This window comes from Pelodiscus sinensis, chromosome 30 (assembly GCF_049634645.1).
Source record: "Pelodiscus sinensis isolate JC-2024 chromosome 30, ASM4963464v1, whole genome shotgun sequence".
Taxonomy (NCBI): Eukaryota; Metazoa; Chordata; order Testudines; family Trionychidae; genus Pelodiscus; species Pelodiscus sinensis.
The window spans coordinates 611,483-630,542 of record NC_134740.1 but is presented as its reverse complement, the minus strand read 5'-3'; the positions used below and the strand labels follow the sequence as shown (position 1 = coordinate 630,542).

General features: G+C 56.1%; 3 protein-coding genes across 3 annotated transcripts in view; 2 read left to right on the top strand and 1 right to left on the bottom strand.

Moving 5' to 3' along the window:
* The window catches only part of NOP9 (NOP9 nucleolar protein), a 340,212-nt gene that overhangs the window by 187,152 nt on the left and 134,000 nt on the right, over window positions 1–19,060 (bottom strand). The window lies entirely within an intron of this gene.
* On the top strand, window positions 5,851–7,398 carry LOC102444690 (putative olfactory receptor 10D4). Its single transcript, XM_006129265.3, has 2 exons — window positions 5,851–5,882; window positions 6,453–7,398. The coding sequence occupies exons 1-2, from the start codon at window positions 5,851–5,853 to the stop codon at window positions 7,396–7,398; spliced, it is 978 nt and encodes a 325-aa protein (XP_006129327.2).
* Window positions 16,259–17,191, top strand: LOC102444472 (putative olfactory receptor 10D4). The gene has a single exon (XM_006129264.2). The coding sequence runs from the start codon at window positions 16,259–16,261 to the stop codon at window positions 17,189–17,191; it is 933 nt and encodes a 310-aa protein (XP_006129326.2).

Below are 19,060 nucleotides of genomic sequence, written 5' to 3'. Positions count from 1 at the left end.
GAATTTGTCTGGCTTCAGCTTGGAGCTACAGGATCTAATGAGACCTTTGTCCACTAGACGGAAGAGCCCCATACGAAATATTAGGTCCCCAGCTTGTTACTTATAGACCCTAATGAAGTTACCCCCTAACCTGCTGTATGTAAAGACAACCACTGTGATCACTTTCAGTCTATCACTGTACGGCACGTTTTCCCGTACTTCAGCTGTTCTCATGGCTTTCCACTTTATTAGCACCCATGGAGAATTGCAAACACCAGACCAGGACACAGTGTACCAGCAGGGCCAGACACAAGGGTAAAATCTCTCCACTCCTACTTGACATTCCTGCTTCGTGCATCCCGCGGTCGCATGAGCTCTTCTGACCCCAGCGTCCCATTGGGAGCTCACCTTCAGCTACTTCTCAGCCATGACCCCCAAATCTTTACACATCACTGGCCCCAGTCCTGTAAGCACAGTCTTGGTTCTTTGTTCCTAGATGCATGTGCTTACATTTAGCCACATTAAAACGCACATCTCTTGCTTGCACTCCCTTACCAAGCAATCCCGACTGGGGAGGAGGTCGCAGATCTTATTCTAAGGCTGGGGTAAGAGTTAGCATGGAGGTCAGTAGAATTTTCCCAGGGCAAGGGAGGAGGATACTTATGTTACCCTAATGTTCATAGACTTTAGACTTTAAGGTCAGAAGGGACCATTATGATCATCTAGTCTGGCCCCCTGCACAGAGCAGGCCACAGAATCTCAGCCACCGCTCCTAGAATAATCATCTCACCTATCTCTCAGATATTGAAGCCCTCAAATACTTTGCCACTAGGGAAAACATCACAGGAGTTCGGCTGAACTGAGGTAGGGCAGTTGGGTCACACTATGCTTCAGGTGACACACGCAGACAATAGTGTTACGTGGCGAGTGGGGTAGGCAGGAGGGAAGTCCATTCATGTCAGGGGTTCTGGGGCAAGGCCAGAAGTTAGGTGAACAATGGAATCTCTTTGGGGCTTCGTTCTCCACCAAAGATGCCGCAGTAACAATTTTTCCCATCTCCCACCCATTGCTCTGGGAGCTCTTTGGTGCGAGGCTGTCTCTGGCCGCAGGGGTGCAGCCCTCTTGCACTTGGGCCTCCCAGCTGGCCGTGCCACAGAAATACTAACACCTGGCCCAGAATAGTCCCTGACTCCTGAGATGCGAGTTTGAGACTTGCAATGAAATAACAATGAAACAGCAAAGCGAAAGGCACCCAGGGAAGGTGCTGTGAGCCAGGCACCTGGCCCTTCCCCCTGCAGAACAGGGCACATGAGCCCAACTTCCTGCACTGGACCCAGCCCTGGCTGCAAGGTCAGAGCACCCCCTGCTGGGCTGCTTGCCATCTCCCTGCACTGCAGCGCTCCCTGCTGGGCTGTTTGCCCCACTCCCTGCACTGCAGCGCCCCCTGCTGGGCTGTTTGCCCCACTCCCTGCACTGCAACGCTCCCTGCTGGGCTGTTTGCCCCACTCCCTGCACTGCAGCGCTCCCTGCTGGGCTGTTTGCCCCACTCCCTGCATTGCAGCGCCCCCTGCTGGGCTGTTTGCCCCACTCCCTGCACTGCAGCGCCCCCTGCTGGGCTGTTTGCCCCACTCCCTGCACTGCAGCGCTCCCTGCTGGGCTGTTTGCCCCACTCCCTGCACTGCAGCGCTCCCTGCTGGGCTGTTTGCCCCACTCCCTGCACTGCAGCGCTCCCTGCTGGGCTGTTTGCCCCACTCCCTGCATTGCAGCGCTCCCTGCTGGGCTGTTTGCCCCACTCCCTGCATTGCAGCGCTCCCTGCTGGGCTGTTTGCCCCACTCCCTGCACTGCAGCGCTCCCTGCTGGGCTGTTTGCCCCACTCCCTGCACTGCAGCGCTCCCTGCTGGGCTGTTTGCCCCACTCCCTGCATTGCAGCGCTCCCTGCTGGGCTACCTCCCCACTCCTGCACTGCAGCGCTCCCTGCTGGGCTGCCTGCCCTACTCCCTGCACTGCAGTGCCCCCGCCTGGGTTACCTGTCTTGCTCCCTCCACTGCGGTGACCTCTGGGCACTGCGGGGGGCAGCCGGAGTCAGCTCAGTGGTGTCTTTGCACTGGCCCCAAGAGCCAATTTCCAAAGAGCCACAAACCCAGACTCTGGTGCCTGGGACAAGGAAACAGAGATTGGAAGGTCAGAGCACACACTGTGCACGTTGATTCTCAAAACCCCGGTAGCTGCTGATGGCCAATGGGAAAGCTCCACTGAGCTCCCAGACATGGGCACTGGGTAGCGGTAGAGGCAGAAGCAGGGAGAGTTGGGGGCTATCATGTGTAGTAACTGAGAATGGTAGCAAATCAACACAACTGCAGAGAAATAACCCATGGCAATGATTAGCCAACCATTACCTTGTGGGCAAGACAAAGGACTGGGTCACCAGAGCTGTGGGTTCCAAGACTGGTTGTGTAGAAGACGTCCTCTTTGCCCTTCTGTACGTCACTACATTGCATTGTGCCTCAGTTTCCCTATTTGGAATACATGGACAATGAGATCCTGTGTCATTCTCAGCTATACAACGTGTCACATTCCCACTGGGACAGTCACTTGTGATGTGCCTGTGTCAGAGCGTGAATACCAATTAAAATGCCGTTCTGGCTCTGGCGTTCCTTACAACAACACCCAGCGCTCAGCTGATGCAAGCCCAGAGTCACTCCTGAGCCTGGCACCCTGCGCAGTGACAGGGCCCAGCCTGGGCACTCGTTAGCAATAACATTTTAATTAATCCCAACGGCCATTGCACCCCATGGGGTGCTGTGTCTGGGCTGGGCATTGCACCTCTACAGAGGTTAATTATCACATCTGTTTTCTGCCCCTGTATCCCGGCTCCCAGGTACGGGGCCCAGCAGGGGAAGGGCAGGAATTAAGAGCAACAAGAGGAATCTCTTTGAGACTTATTAGAGCTGTGGTGCCGGCACAGCAGCAAATGGCTGGATGGGATCATGGCTGGAAACCCCCTCATGTCGGCTGGTCCCTCTCCCCTCCCGCTCTGTGCTGTGTCTGTGGCTTTGTCTAAATTACTCTGTGTCCCATCAACGTGGCTGACCAACGCCGGCCTGTTAGCTGACATGCACGTTAGAGGTGCAAGGTGAGGCCTGTGTCCATTCTAGCTGAAGGAGGACGAGTGGTTGAGTCCAATTAGCTGCAATGCTCTCGCTAGCCGTGCAAGGGGAGGGAAAGGCCAGAGATGCCCAGGGAGACCAAGGCCGATGCAAAGAGGAGGGATGGGGGTGATGCCCCTTCCTGTGTTTGTTGCAAACTCTGACAGGCTGGGTCTGTCTCGCTCTGCGTCTGAGCAGCCCCCCGAGCAACGGTGCCAGGACCTCATGAGAGAGTGTGTGTTGGGGGAGGGCTGTTGCACTGCCCAGAATAACCCAAAATAATTCAATTCTCTACTCGGCGTCTCCGAACTTATTCAGCCCGTCTGGGGGCCTGGTCCCAGGGGTCTCTGGGTATCTCCAAAACGAGGCCAAGTCTCTGTTAATAGGCGACTGGGCTGAGGGCTCCGCCTGGAAGCCTGGTGGGATTCAGGCCTGGTCCCGAGGGGCCCGGAAGGGATTTAAGGCCCAGGCAGAGCTGTGAGGCTACAGGAAGCGGTGGGGAAGCTGTGGGCCGTGCAGCATCGCGGGGAAAGACTCAGGGGCAGACCTAGCCAGCTTGGCAGCGCATTAGGGCTCCCGGGTGGGTCCCAGGCACGGAGAAGGGCCCTTCTCCCAGGTGCTGGGCCGGGCTGCAGAAGGACGCTGGATGGGGCCACAGGAGTCCCGGTCAGGACAGAAGGGAAGAAGCCGCCTCTGCCCATGCAGCCAGTGTAAGGCGCCTGCTTTCGTACCGACCTTCTCGCGCTGCCTCCCCATCTCTGCCTTTCTCTGGCCCTGGCCCTGACACCCCCAGAACCCGTCAGCCTGGTGTGTTCTGTAAAGAACCACCGACCCGCTGTCTAGCCCCCGTCTGTGCAGCACCTACCTGCCTATCCCTGAGCTGTGTCTCTGTGTCACTGATCTGCCTCCCTCTGTCTGCCATAACCCCACTACCAGCCTCTGCTCTGCAGCCCTGCCCCTCCCCATCCACCATAACCCCCCGCCAGCCTCTGCCCTGCAGCCCTGCCCCTCCCCACCTGCCATAACCCCCCCGCCAGCCTCTGTCCTGCAGCCCTGCCCCTCCCCACCTGCCATAACCCCCCCGCCAGCCTCTCCCTGCAGCCCTGCCCCTCCCCACCTGCCATAACCCCACTACCAGCCTCTGCCCTGCAGCCCTGCCCCTCCCCACCTGCCATAACCCCCCCGCCAGCCTCTGCCCTGCAGCCCTGCCCCTCCCCATCCACCATAACCCCCCGCCAGCCTCTCCCTGCAGCCCTGCCCCTCCCCACCTGCCATAACCCCCCCGCCAGCCTCTCCCTGCAGCCCTGCCCCTCCCCATCCGCCATAACCCCCCGCCAGCCTCTGCCCTGCAGCCCTGCCCCTCCCCACCTGCCATAACCTCCCCGCCAGCCTCTGTCCTGCAGCCCTGCCCCTCCCCACCTGCCATAACCCCCCCGCCAGCCTCTCCCTGCAGCCCTGCTCCTCCCCACCTGCCATAACCCCCCCGCCAGCCTCTGCCCTGCAGCCCTGCCCCTCCCCATCCACCGTAACCCCCCACCAGCATTTTCTCTGCATCCCTGCCCCTCCCCACCTGCCATAACCCCCCACCAGCCTCTCCCCTGCAGCCCTGCCCCTCCCCATCCACCATAACCCCCCCGCCAGCCTCTGCCCCGCAGCCCTGCCCCTCCCCATCCACCATAACCCCCCCGCCAGCCTCTCCCTGCAGCCCTGCCCCTCCCCACCTGCCATAACCCCCCCGCCAGCCTCTCCCTGCAGCCCTGCCCCTCCCCATCCACCATAACCCCCCCGCCAGCCTCTCCCTGCAGCCCTGCCCCTCCTCACCTGCCATAACCCCCCCACCAGCATCTGTCCTGCAGCCCTGCCCCTCCCCATCCACCATAACCCCCCCACCAGCATCTGTCCTGCAGCCCTGCCCCTCCCCATCCACCATAACCCCCCCGCCAGCCTCTCCCTGCAGCCCTGCTCCTCCTCATCCACCATAACCCCCCCGCCAGCCTCTGCCCTGCAGCCCTACCCTTACTGCCTGGGGAATTTCCCTGGTGAAATGCCGACAGATGCTGTGTTCATCTCCTTAAAATTTCATCCACAAAATCCCCTCTGCCAGGATTGCTACACGGTCCAGCCTGGTGGTCACATCTGAGCATGGGAGAAGCTATGGCTGGGGGCGTGGAACAATTTCTGCAGTGAGGGATGTGGCTGAGACATGCTGATCCAAACTGTGGACCCTGGTTATGATGGAAACCATGTCAAGTTAGCGTCTCTCTGTAGCCCTGGCTCCAGCCCCTCTCGCTGTGCTTGTCTCATTTTCCTTCTCTCTCCAAGCCCAGTGCAGCCCCCAACACGCCTGTATTTCCCGATGTATCAGCAATTCCCCCCCACATGCATCACTTTTCATGTTCCCTCCTCTCCCTCTTCTTGTGACCCCCATGTCGCAGCCCAGGTGCATGTAACTTGAAAACCCTCCCAAACCAAACCCTCCACTGTGCCCCACAGCCATCCCTCTGCAGAGAGGTCTCAGGGGGGTGGGTGTGTTGATCTGCGGCTGCAAAGATGAGAAGTCCGGCAGGTCCTCAAGGACTGGCCGATGTGTTGTGGAGAAAGCTTTCGTGGGGACAAACGACTCTGTCGCACGCATGGAGCTGGTGTCGGTGTTTGTCTCTGTCTGAGGGACTGGAGTAGACACGGCTGTATCTTAGGGGTTGACTATAGACAATGGATCGTGCGATGTGTCCTGCATGGAAGCAGGAAGCCTGTAGGTAGGAGTGGTCATGAGGTTTCTGGTGTACGGTGGTATATGTGACCCTCATTTATTTGTCCATGTGTCTGACGAAGGAGTTTTTTCCTACGGAAGTTTAATCCCCAGTTTAATTGCAAGTTGCCAGCAGGCTCCTCATTTCTGTGGAGATGGTGAGAGAGAGAAAACCCCCATGGATGTGTGCCCGACACAGACGGCTCTAGGATGAGCTGAGACGGGTGGGAATAGGCCTACATAGACTATGACTGAAGACACAGGAACAGCGCAGGAGAGAAGGGAAGGCAATTGCTCAGCTAGACAGGAATAGACTAAAATGGAACAGAACAGAATAGGAGGAGTCACTTTGTCTATTCATCTCCCGACTCTCCGACATTCAGGCATTTTCTCTTTCCACGTTCAGCACCAGCACAGCGAGACCCTGACCCTAACTGGTATTATACAGACAGAAATATTCTCCGCTTCTAGAGGAAGGGATTCCTGGGGGCAGAGGTGGGAAGGGTGAATATCACAGCTGTAAAGTGACAGGTTTGGTTCTGTAGCTCACTGGCTTCATTTCTCTGCCCTACCCCAGGAATGAGTCCCATGTCGGGTGGGACAACCACATGACAGTGACTCATTTCATCCTCCGAGGGATCCCCAACACCGACGGCCTCCAGACCATCCTCTTCTTCACCTTCTTAGCCTTCTACCTCTGCACCCTGCTGGGCAACCTGCTCATCCTCTCAGCCGTCCTCGCCGACCCCCGCCTGCACACCCCCATGTACTTCTTCCTCTGCAACCTCGCTGTCGTGGACCTTGGAATCCCTTCCGTCAGCATCCCCAAATTTCTGGCTGCCCTCTCAGGTCAGAGCAGGGTCATCTCACTTGGCGGGTGCATTGCCCAGGCCTTTTTCTTCCACTTCCTGGGCAGCACCGAGTGCCTGCTTTGCACCGTCATGGCCTACGACCGGTACGTGGCCATCTGCCACCCGCTGCGCTACCTGCTCATCATGAACTGGAGGGTGTGCACCCTCCTGGCTGCTGGCACCTGGATCTGCAGCTCCTTCCACGCCACCATCCTCGCCAGCCTGACCTTCACGCTGCCCTACTGCGGGTCCAACGTGGTGGATTATTACTTCTGCGACATTTTCCCGGTTTCTAAGCTGGCCTGTGGGGACACGTATGTTCTTGAGACCGTGAGCTTCACCAACATTGGCGTGGTGCCCATGACTTGCTTCTTCCTCATCCTTGTGTCCTACATCAGGATCATCTACTGCATCCTGAAGATGAACTCGGGCGAAGGGCGGCGCAAAGCGGCCTCTACTTGTGCCTCCCATCTGGCGGTGGTGACAATGTACTTTGGGCCTTGCGCCCTGGTCTACACCCAGCCCCAGCTGAGCAAAGTGCTGGTGACCCCGCTGGATGTGTTTGGCAACGTGGTGACGCCCATGCTGAACCCGGTCATCTATACACTGCGGAACAAGGAGGTGAAAGAGGGTCTGAGAAAACTGAGAGGGGGTCTGATGATGGCTCATTGATGTGCAGCAGCTGCAGAAGCAGTATGTGAGTCTGCACGGAAATACACCTAGACATATAACTGAATCACTGCTCTATGTCTGTTGTGAACCACTCTCTCTTTCTCTTTCTCCCCAGCCAATAAAGCACTATGTATGTAGCTAGCTCCGTGTGGATTTAGGAACATCAGGACTAGATACAGGTCTCCATCAGTCTCAGGCGTGTGCACACAGAACCTCCTGCCCTCTAGGACACAGACATCAGATCATAGTCTTTAAAAGGTGATTTTACTAAGAAAACAAAGAAAACATACTTGGTAAAGCATTACTTGGTTGCTACGTGGTACAGAGCAACTGAAGAAAAGGTAGATTAAAACTCCCAAAGAAACACAGAGACTTGCATCACTGGGAGTCAGTTTAAAAGTTACAGTTACCTGGGCTCACACAGAGGAGTTCCAGAAACCCAAAATTCAAGAAAATCACCTGATTGTGTTTAACTAAACATTCCTGTTCTACTCACATCTCTGTTGTTCTAAGGGTTAGTCTTTTCCTAGGCCTGGATATGACTGGCAAGCCCATTCCTGGTTCCTGGCTTACCTCCGCTCTCCCAGCTTTGGTCACACAAAAACTGCAGCAGGAAGGTCCTGCTTTTTCAAAAACTCACACACACTTTTCATTGGCTCTCCTGGCTCCCTGCCAACACTTCCTTAAGGACCCTCTGGTTTTAACCCCTACAGGCAATTTAGCTAACTGATTGGTTGGAATGTTCAGAAAAGGGGTAGCACCCCTCCCACTCGTCACAGTGACTATGACGTGCTAGAGAAATTCACCTTTTACCACAGTGAAAGGCACAGGTCAGCTCTTGCAGCAAGACCCATGGACTTCATTAGATTAGTACTAGACATGCGGTAATAACTTTTGCACTGAAACCCCCCCTCCCCACTTCTATAGTCCTGCATGTTTCAACATTCGCCTCTCTCCCCCTTACATTACAGCCTGTTCTTTACCTGCTCTCCAAGGACGCCTGGCAGAATTCAACTTTACTTTTTTACCTAATTTGGCAGGAGATATCAAAGTACATTTTAAAGCATATTTATAGCCATTTAAATTGTCATAGTTGCCTAAAATAATGAATTTCAAGCTTTTTTGTTTGTTTTTGAGTACTTCGATTTTTAACAATTTCAGGCACATATGGCAACAGCTGTCAGACAAGAATTATTAGTGTTGGTGAACAGTGAAATTTAAAAAAATCAACATTTACAGATATGAAAGCACAAATTGTTAATGTTACATGTCAAAATATACAAAAGAAATTCCTTAACCGAAACTCTAGTTTCTCAAGCAGCTTTTTCTTACTTTGTGTATGTTAAAGTTTATATTATCATTGATAGAAACATTTTGTCATAGATTTGTGTGTGAACAGTGAAATCAAAGTTTGCAGAGATTTACCAATAAAGAAATACTCCCTCACCTGGCTGGAAAGTCTTAATTGTGTGGCATGCACAATGCTGACTCTCTATGGATAACGCATAATCTGACATTCTGTTTTGCCATGTTCCACACGCAGCGTGGGCAGAGAACTTTTGCATACTATAGGTTCATATAGTCATATTTTCCTACCTCTTTGGTGATTGAGAGACTGTGAGGGTCTCAGGCTGAAGGACGTTCCAGCTGGTGTATGGAAGATCTGTGACTGGATTGTGTTGTGTATCAGGGTGAGACAAGTCTGGATTCAATCTTGTCTCGTTTGTACAACTCAGGTTGTGATTTTACTTTTATTACTCAGGGAACCCACCTTGATCTGTCCACTTGCTGCCTGCAGTCACTTAAAACCTTTCTGTCGTTAATAAATCTAGTCGATATTTTAGCTAACGCAGTGTGTGTGGGTGGAAGTGCTGGGGAAATCGGCTCAGGAAGACGAGCGGGTGTGCGTGTTCTACACATTGAGGAAGGTGCAAAGTGGGCAATAAACTTACACCGGTCGGCGTCCTGTCCAGGGCAGGACAATGCAGCTCTGGGTTCCTAGGCTCGGGAGCTGGGGGGATTTGGCTGTCACCCCTCTATTGTTAGTCCATGCGGGGCTGGACGAGCATCCCTGTGACTCAGCTGAGGATGCCCCTGACTGTGGGTGGCTGTGTAAGTGTAGCAGCTGGGAAGGGTTGCAGATTGTCACAGCATCTTCCTGTGAGCGGGGGCCCATGAGGGTCAATCAGGGCACATCTGCACGACATGGAAGATCAACGCTGCCACGGTCGATCGTCAGGGGTTGGGTTTAGCAGGGGTAGTACAGACCTGCTAGATCGAACTCAAAGGGTGCCCCCATCGGTGCTGGGACTCCCATTCCTCACAAGGAGTAAGGGAAGCAAGCAGGAACATTTGCTCCCGTCGCCCTCCCACCAAGTGGATGGGTATTTAAAAGACGTCACTCCAGCCATGCGATTTACATAGCTGGAGTTGCCTGTCTTGAACTTCCCATGCCGTGTGAGCCAGGCCCCAGAGCCCATAGCGGTACTTTACGTCCAGGTTGCATCCTGGAGAACCTGCCACAGGAGCATGCAGCACGAATGCAACAGAGGAAACAACGTGTGATTCTTGTACAAAAATGGCTCGAAGAAATAAAAGCAAGTGGGGACACTTCAGGTTTCTGGAATATCATAGAGGAAAGTAGAAGTGTTCTGATAAAACCAAGAAAACCATGACTTCTACATGGTCATCCCCATTTCTTTCCCCTTGCCCTTCCCTTTCTCCCCGGCCCTGTCAGGCACACACTCTCTGTTTGGGTTTAAATGGCTATTTACTTTCAGTGCTGAGGCAGCGCTCCAGCTCATGATGTTCCATCGTCAAACCCAGGTAGTGCCAGGCTCCGGAAAGTGTTCTACAGCCTGCCCTCCCCATGGGATCAGCAGCTCCATGATGGCAAGATCGTTGGGTGAACACAGCATCCCTCCTTCAGAAGAAGTGTCCTGAGATAGACTAGGAGAAACTCATTCCCCATGCGTTCTGTCCCCACCACCTCCCCTGTGAAACCAGGTACCTTTGAAATGAAAAGTTCACTCTTGTCTCAAAATGTAGCTAGTTTTGCTTAAGTCGGACAAATTGGCTAATTTAATCCTGATGGTTCAGTTCAGTTTTGCATTTCAGACACACAAGAACACACGCCTGCAGTAGAGCACCAAAATTCTGCATGTAGCGAAAGATGGCCCTGAGCCTGCCAAAAAGCTTTTCCAAATGTCCAACCTAAACCTCCCTGGCTGCAGTTGAAGCCATTGTTTCTTGTCCTGTCCTTTTAATCATTTGTGTTGCTCTTCTCTGGACAGTCTCCAATTTCTCCACATCTTCCCTGAAATGTGGTGCCCAGAGCTGGACACAAGACTCCAACTGAGGCCTAATCAGCACAGAGTAGAGTGGAAGAATGACTTCTCGTGTCTTGCTCACAACACTCCTGGTCATGCAGCCCAGAATCACATTGGCTTTGTTCACACAGGTGTCACACTGTTGACTCACAATAAGCAGGTGGTCCACAGGAGCAGATTTGCCACTGGGCTAATGGATCTGGGATGCTGGGATCTAGCTCAGAGCCTACCTCCCCTCCTCCTCGCTCACTGGGTTCTGGCTGCCTGGGCAAACTAGCACCTGGCTCCAGCATGGGCGTTAAAGGCTCAAGGTAGCCTGGGAGCTGGAGTTCCTTGGTCCTGGACAGACAAGTAGCCCTGGCACAGGGAAAGGACTACATTTCCCAGCATGCCCTTGGCTGCTAGCAACAAGAAAGGCCTGGGTGATGAGGCTGGAGCTTGGCTCTTGCTGGGAATGGAGAGTCGGGCACTAGCAGGGGGTGGTGCTGGGAGCCCTGTGCGGGTGCAAAGTTTGTACTCAAATCTGCATCCATGTCTGCTGAGCCGAGCAGCGGCTCTGGGCACACAGCTCTGCGGATGCGGCTGGCAGCCGATACACTGTGGGGAGCTGTGGGATAGCTGGGCTCTGACATGTGCACAGAGAGAACAGGAGGCTTTGGTCCAGAGCTTCCCCAGACTGGGGTGAGGGAGGCTGGTGGCCTGGGCTGACCCTCCAAAGGGAGGATTCTTGCAGAGCGAGCAGGTAGAGCGCCTGGTCTGAATCCTAGCGGGGGTGGGAGGGGGGGTTGGAGGTCCCACCGGCAGAGCCTAAAAGCACACGGCAGGGCAGTCTCTATTAGAGGCGGTGGAATGTTTGCATTGAACAGGACGGGCCAGGGGCCAGAAAGTTTGAGACCCCCCGATCGATGCTGTTACCCAAATCACTGATAGACACACTTGCCCAATGCTCCTCTGGCTCTGACAGGCACCAGGACAGCACACAGAGCTCAGCTGATGCAAACCAGGAGTCACTCCTGAGCCTGGCACCTAGGGCACTGACAAGTGCCAGCTGGGGACTCGTTAGCAATATCAACATTTTAATTAATCCCCACATCCCTTGCTCCCTATGGGGTGCTGTGTCTGGGCTGGGCATTGCACCTCTACAGAGGTTAATTATCATGTCTGCTTCCTGCCTCTGCATCCCGGCTCCCAGGTACGGTGCCACAAGGGGAAGGGCAGGAATTAACAGTGACTAGAGGAATCTCTTTGAGACTTATTAGAGCTGCAGTGCTAAGACAGCAGCAAATGGCTGGATGGGATCATGGCTGGAAAAGCCCTCATGATGGCCGGTCCCTCTCCCCTCCCACTCTGTGCTGTGTCTGTGGCTTTGTCTCCACCACAGGACTCCCCAGCCGTGTAGAGGAAACGCCTGCGGCTCAGCAAGATGCAGAGCGACAGTCAGGCAGTGAGAAGAGGGGGGATGGGGATGACGCCCTTCCTGCGTGTGGGTTACTGGGACAGTGATCTCTGACAGGCCGGGTCGGTCTCCCTCTGCGTCTGACTGACCCCCCCGAACAACGGGGCCAGGAGCTGGCTGGAGGTGGTGCGGGGCTGCTGTCCCATAAAAAATGATTCAAAGCTCTTCTTGGACTCTCTAGGCGATTTCCAAAGATGCGGTGCCATGGTGCACAAGGCGTTAGACGCCCTTCCTGTGCACAGCCTGGCTGCTCTGCCCTCCCACCACCACATGACCATGTCCCTGTACATACACAGACCCAGAGCAGCACCAAGGAACAGTGGGACACACACACCCAGGAGGGAGCTCTGTTAGGTTCAAAGGCCTCCAGTCCAGCCTCTGGCCTGTCTCTCTCCTCTCACAACATGGGGGGAATTCTCTGGTGATTGTCCCAGGGCAGGAGAGCTCAGAGGAGCATGAATGTCCCACCCAGCCAGTAGTGCATATGAGTTATGAATGCGAGGGGCACTACCCGTTTCTGGACATCCCAGACATTCAGCTGGCTATACTGCCTGCAAGGAGAGTCCCCAGGAATGCTGGGGAAGGAGGAAGTAGGAAGCCCAGAGAGTTAATGGTAGGAAGCCCAGAGAGTCAATGAAAACACAGTGTGAGGCTCTGAATGGGAAGCTGTGACGCTCCTTGGCCGGTGTTCGTAGGACCGGAGCAGAGCAGGACAGACAAGAGTGAAGCCAGGGAGCAGGGCATGGAGGATTCAGCGACAGCCTGGCCTAGGGAAGCAGTAAACCTTGGAATAACAGAGGTGTGAGTGGAACAGGGAATGTTTAGTCAGAGGGAATCAGGTTATTTTCTTTAGTTTGGGGCTGGACTGACTTCTCTGCTGGGGACGTGTCACCCCCTCAACATGTACCTCTCCATGTGAACTCTTGGAAAGCAAATCTCTGTGTTTCTGACCTGCCTTTTTCAGGCTCTGGAACGCGGCACGACACAGTCATGCTTGATCACATGTGGCTCTCTCCTTAGTTTACAAAAATCACCTTTTTACAAAAATGCTGAGTGCAAGAAGGCAGGAAGATTTGTGTGCACAGTCGTCAGACTGGAAGCTCAGCTAGTAAGGAATTCACAGGGGTTTTAAAGCCCTCTCCAGCGGAAGGTAAAAGCAGTTGAAGCTACCCCATAGGAAGCAATTCCCAATGCATCTTCCGAAGGGTTTTAGCCGTTGGATGGAGCTGGTGCAGCAGCCAGCATCGACGGGCTTCGACAGCTGCAGCTGGGTATTTTAAAGCCTCTTCTGGGCCCCGAGCTTCTCCACGTGACGTGTCAGAGCGGGAAACCGCCTGGACACTGAGCTACAGGGCTGAGAGATGAAACGGCCCCAGTGAATGCCACGGAGCTGTCAGGAGTCAGGCCAGGGGACCAAGAGCAGAATCCAAACCCCAGTGGCGCTGGGGATCGGGCCCTTCCTACTCAATGGTGCTGCCCTTATTTTCCCCTCCGGAGGCTTGGCCCCAGGGGGCTCTAAATGAGTCCAGAACGAGGCCAAGTCTCCTTTAATTGGCAACCGAGCAGAGGTCCCCGCCTGTGGATTCGGGGCCTGCTCCTGAGGGGACTGAAAGGGATTTAAGGGCCAGGCAGAGCTGATGGAAGCGCTGGGGAAGCTGTGGACTGTACAGCAGTGCGGGGTGAGATGAAGGAGGCTGCCAGAGCAGATTAAGTCTATTTGGCACAGAGCTGGGCCCCTCTCCCAGGTGCAGGCCTGGGCTGGGTAAGGACACAGGATCGGGCCACAGGAGTTCTGGCTGGGATAGAAAGGAAGAATCCCAGTCATCTGTAGAGAGCCACCAACCCAGCCTGTCGGTCGGCAGCACCTGCCTGCCTGTCCCTGGGCTGTGTCTCTGTCTCCCATAACCCCCCCGCCAGCCTCTTCTCTGCAGCCCTGCCCCTCCCCACCTGCCATAACCCCCCCGCCAGCCTCTGCCCTGCAGCCCTGCCCCTCCCCACCTGCCATAACCCCCCGCCAGCCTCTGCCCTGCAGCCCAGCCCCTCCCCATCCACCATAACCCCCCCGCCAGCCTCTGCCCTGCAGCTCTGCCCCTCCCCACCTGCCATAACCCCCCCGCCAGCCTCTGCCCTGCAGCTCTGCCCCTCCCCACCTGCCGTAACCCCCCCACCAGCCTCTTCTCTGCATCCCTGCTCCTCCCCACCTGCCATAACCCCCCCGCCAGCCTCTCCCTGCAGCCCTGCCCCTCCCCATCCACCATAACCCCCCCGCCAGCCCCTCCCTGCAGCCCTGCCCCTCCCCATCCACCATAACCCCCCCGCCAGCCTCTTCTCTGCATCCCTGCTCCTCCCCACCTGCCATAACCCCCCGCCAGCCTCTCCCCTGCAGCTCTGCCCCTCCCCACCTGCCATAACCCCCCCGCCAGCCTCTTCTCTGCATCCCTGCTCCTCCTCACCTGCCATAACCCCCCGCCAGCCTCTGCCCTGCAGCTCTGCCCCTCCCCACCTGCCATAACCCCCCCGCCAGCCTCTGCCCTGCAGCTCTGCCCCTCCCCACCTGCCATAACCCCCCCGCCAGCCTCTGCCCTGCAGCCCTGCCCCTCCCCATCCACCATAACCCCCCGCCAGCCTCTGCCCTGCAGCCCTGCCCCTCCCCACCTGCCATAACCCCCCCCGCCAGCCTCTCCCCTGCAGCTCTGCTCCTCCCCACCTGCCATAACCCCCCCGCCAGCCTCTCCCCTGCAGCTCTGCTCCTCCCCACCTGCCATAACCCCCCCACCAGCCTCTGCCCTGCAGCCCTGCCCCTCCCCATCCACCATAACCCCCCACCAGCCTCTCCCCTGCAGCTCTGCCCCTCCCCACCTGCCATAACCCCCCCGCCAGCCTCTCCCCTGCAGCTCTGCCCCTCCCCACCTGCCATAACCCCCCGCCAGCCTCTGCCCTGCAGCCCTGCCCCTCCCCATCCACCATAACCCCCCCGCCAGCCTCTCCCTGCAGCTCTGCCCCTCCCCATCCACCATAACCCCCCGCCAGCCTCTGCCCTGCAGCCCTGCCCCTCCCCATCCACCATAACCCCCCACCAGCCTCTGCCCTGCAGCCCTGCCCCTCCCCACCTGCCATAACCCCCCCGCCAGCCTCTGCCCTGCAGCCCTGCTCCTCCCCATCCACCATAACCCCCCCGCCAGCCTCTCCCTGCAGCCCTGCCCCTCCCCACCTGCCATAACCCCCCGCCAGCCTCTCCCCTGCAGCCCTGCCCCTCCCCATCCACCATAACCCCCCACCAGCCTCTGCCCTGCAGCCCTGCCTCTCCCCACCTGCCATAACCCCCCCGCCAGCCTCTCCCTGCAGCCGTGCCCCTTCCCATCCACCATAACTTTCCCCCCCGCCAGCCTCTGCCCTGCAGCCCTGCTCCTTCCCACCTCCCGGTATCCCACAACCAGCCTCTGCCCTGCAGCCCTGTCCCTGAGCCTGGGGAATTTCCCTGATAAAATGCCGACAGACACTGTATTAATCTCCTTTAAATTTCACCTACAAAATCCCCTCTGGCATGATTGCCAGCCTACTGGTCACATCTAAGCATGTGAGAAGCTGAGGCTCGGGGGAGGGGGGGGGGGTGCCAACAGGCTCCTCATTTCTGTGGACATGGTGAGAGGGAGAAACCTCCATGGATGTGTGCCAGACGCAGACGGCTCTAGGATACTGAGCTGAGACGTGTGGGAAATAGGCCTACATAGACTATGACTGAAGAAATGGGGCCAGCGCAGGAGAGAAGGAGGCAGCTGAACAGCCCAGACAGGAAGAGAATAGAATGGAACAGAACACAATAGGGCAAATCACTTTGTCTATTCATCTCCCGACTCTCCGACATTCAGACATTTTCTCTTTCCACGTTCAGCGCCAGCACAGCGAGTCCCTGACCCCAACAGTTATTATTAAGACAGAAATATTCCCCGCTTCTAGAGGAAGGGAGTCCTGGGGGCAGTGGCGGGAAGGGTGAACATCGCAGCTGTAGGGTGTCGGGTTGATTCAGTAACTCACTGGCTTCGTTTCTCTGCCCTACCCCAGGAATGAGGCCCAAATGGGACTGGACAACCAAACGATGGTGACTCATTTCATCCTCCTCGGGATCCCCAACACCGACGGCCTCCAGACCGTCCTCTTCTTCACCTTCTTAGCCTTCTACCTCTGCACCCTGGTGGGCAACCTGCTCATCCTCTCAGCCATCCTCGCAGACCCCCGACTGCACACCCCCATGTACTTCTTCCTCTGCAACCTGGCCGTGCTGGACATTGGCATCTCTTCTATCAGCATCCCCAAATTACTGTCCATCCTCTGGGCCAACAGTAAAACTATCTCTCTGGGCGGGTGCATGGCCCAGCTCTTCTTCTACCACTTCTTAGCCAGCACCGAGAGCCTGCTCTACACCGTCATGGCCTTTGACCGGTATGTGGCCATCTGCCACCCACTGCGCTACCTGCTCATCATGAACTGGAGGATGTGCGCCCTCCTGGCCGCTGTCGCCTGGATTGCAAGCTCCTTCCACGCCACCATCCTCACCAGCCTGACCTTCACGCTGCCCTATTGCGGGTCCAACGTCATAGACTATTTCTTCTGTGACATCTTCCCCGTGGCCAAGCTGGCCTGTGCAGACACGTACATCTTGGAGACCGTGACCTTCACCAATATCGGGGTGGTGCCCATGACTTGCTTCATCCTCATCCTCGCCTCCTACATCAGGATTGTTTATTGCATCCTGAAGATGAACGTGGGCGAAGGACGGCGCAAAGCGGCCTCCACTTGCGCCTCACATCTGGCCGTGGTGACCCTGTTCTTCGGGCCTTGCGCCCTGATCTACACTCACCCAGAGATGAGTAAAGTGCTGGTGACCCCTGTGGACATTTTTGGCAACCTGGTGACGCCCATGCTGAACCCAGCTGTCTACACGCTGCGCAACAAGGAGGTGAAGGCGGCTCTGCGGATACTGGGAGGCGGCCAGAGAACTGCAGGCTGACGTGCGTCTGCAGGAGCGGATTGCGAGTCTGTTTGCAAACCCACCTAGGAACCTGTTGGCATGGCCCCTCGGTGGCTTTTGTGACTCTCTCTCTCTCCAGCCATCACAAGGAAGCCCCACGTGTCTGTCCGGAGTGCGACTCATCACAGAAATGCTACCAGCAATCGCTGGCTGTCCTTGCCATGCCGTCTGGCCGGCGTATTTGACGCTGTCCCAGGGAAAAGCACGCTTAGGCTGCCGCTTAGTTCATCGGCATGTACGAGAAACCTTGGCAAAGTCTCTGAAAATAGCAGCTGTGTAACGCGGACCTACAGCGCTCTGCCTCTCTAACCATCATGAGACTTCCTGCTCCAGGCCTGGGTGCAGCATTCCACCCGGGGTCACACCAGGGCCAAACAGGAGAAATCACCTCGCTCCTACTGGAGACTCCTCCTCTACATGTCCCTCAGTGACCATGGCTCTTCTGGGCTCAACGTCATAGTGGGAGCTCACGTTCAGCCAAGTCTCTACTGGGATCTCCTGTCCTTTCCACCTTCCTGCTCCTGAGCCTGGAGTGCCCCGTCCTGCCAGCACAGCCTCCGCTCCTTGTTCCTGCTGCACATACTGATCCAAATGCCCACGGTCAGCTTGTGCCTCACGTCCCCCTGGGGGAGGCGGAGGAGCTGTTCCAGGGCTCGGTGTCCCAGGGCGAGGGAGAAGGATGCTGGTGTTAACAAAGGTTGGTGTGAGGGAAAAGGTCACAGGAGTTCTGCTCAGATTGCGGTAGGGCAGGTGGGTGACGCTGCGGTGCAGCTGACACGCACAGTCAGTAGAGTTACCTGGGCTGTGAGGGAGGCAGGAGGGGAGTCGGTTCACGCCAGGGGTTATGAGGGCAAGGCAGGAAATTAGGTGAATGACGGAATCTCTTTGGGGCTCTGTTCCGCACCGGAGTCTCTACAGTAACAATTATTCCTGTCTCCCGCCCGTTGCTCTGGGAGCTCTTTGGGGCAGGGGCTGTCTCTAGCCACGTGGGCGCAGCCCCCATTGCACCTGGGTCTCCTGGCTGGCATTGAAAAAGGTTGAGAGAAGGGTTTGGAAGTAGTGCTATGGGAAGAGAGATGAAAAAGACGTGGACTTTTCAGCTTAAAAAAGAGGAGACTAAGGGGCGATAGGATTGAGAGCTATAAAATCATGACTTGTGTGGACAAAGTGAATAAGGAAACGTTATTTTTGTGTTCCCACAATACAAGAACTAGGGGTCACCCAATTAAATTAATAGGGAGGAGGTTTATAACAAACTAAAGGAAGTTTTTCTTCACCCAGCGCACGATCTGTGGAATTCCTTTTGCCAGAGGATGTTGTGAAGTCCAGGACTTGAACAGGGTTCAAAGAAGAATTAGATACATTCACGGAGGTTAGGTCCATCAATGGCTATTAGCCAGGATGGGTAGGTCTGGTGTCCCCAGCCTCTGTTTGTCTGGAAATGGGTGACAGGAGATGGATCACGTGAGGTTTCCCTGTTGTGTTCCCTCCCTCTGGGGCACCTGGCATTGGCCACTGTTGGCCACTGGGCTAGATGGACCTTTGGTCTGACCCAGTCTGGCTGTTCTCATGTTTATAAGTGCATGTGAACTCAATACTGGGGACAAGACAAAATTCATTCTGCTGATGGGTGGAAAATCTTAAAGGGATATTGGAGTCTAAGTGCCGTGTGCCGGAGGGCAGGGAGAGGGAGACTTTGCGCTTCCCCTGCCCCCAGGCCAAGCAGGGTCTGGGGGTGGAGGGAACCACACCCAATCTCTTCCTGCCCTGTAGGGGACTTGGCCCTTAGAGTCAACAGCCAGCAGCTGCTCAGCTGGTGGGTGGCTAAGTGCGGCGCCCCCTTGCAGG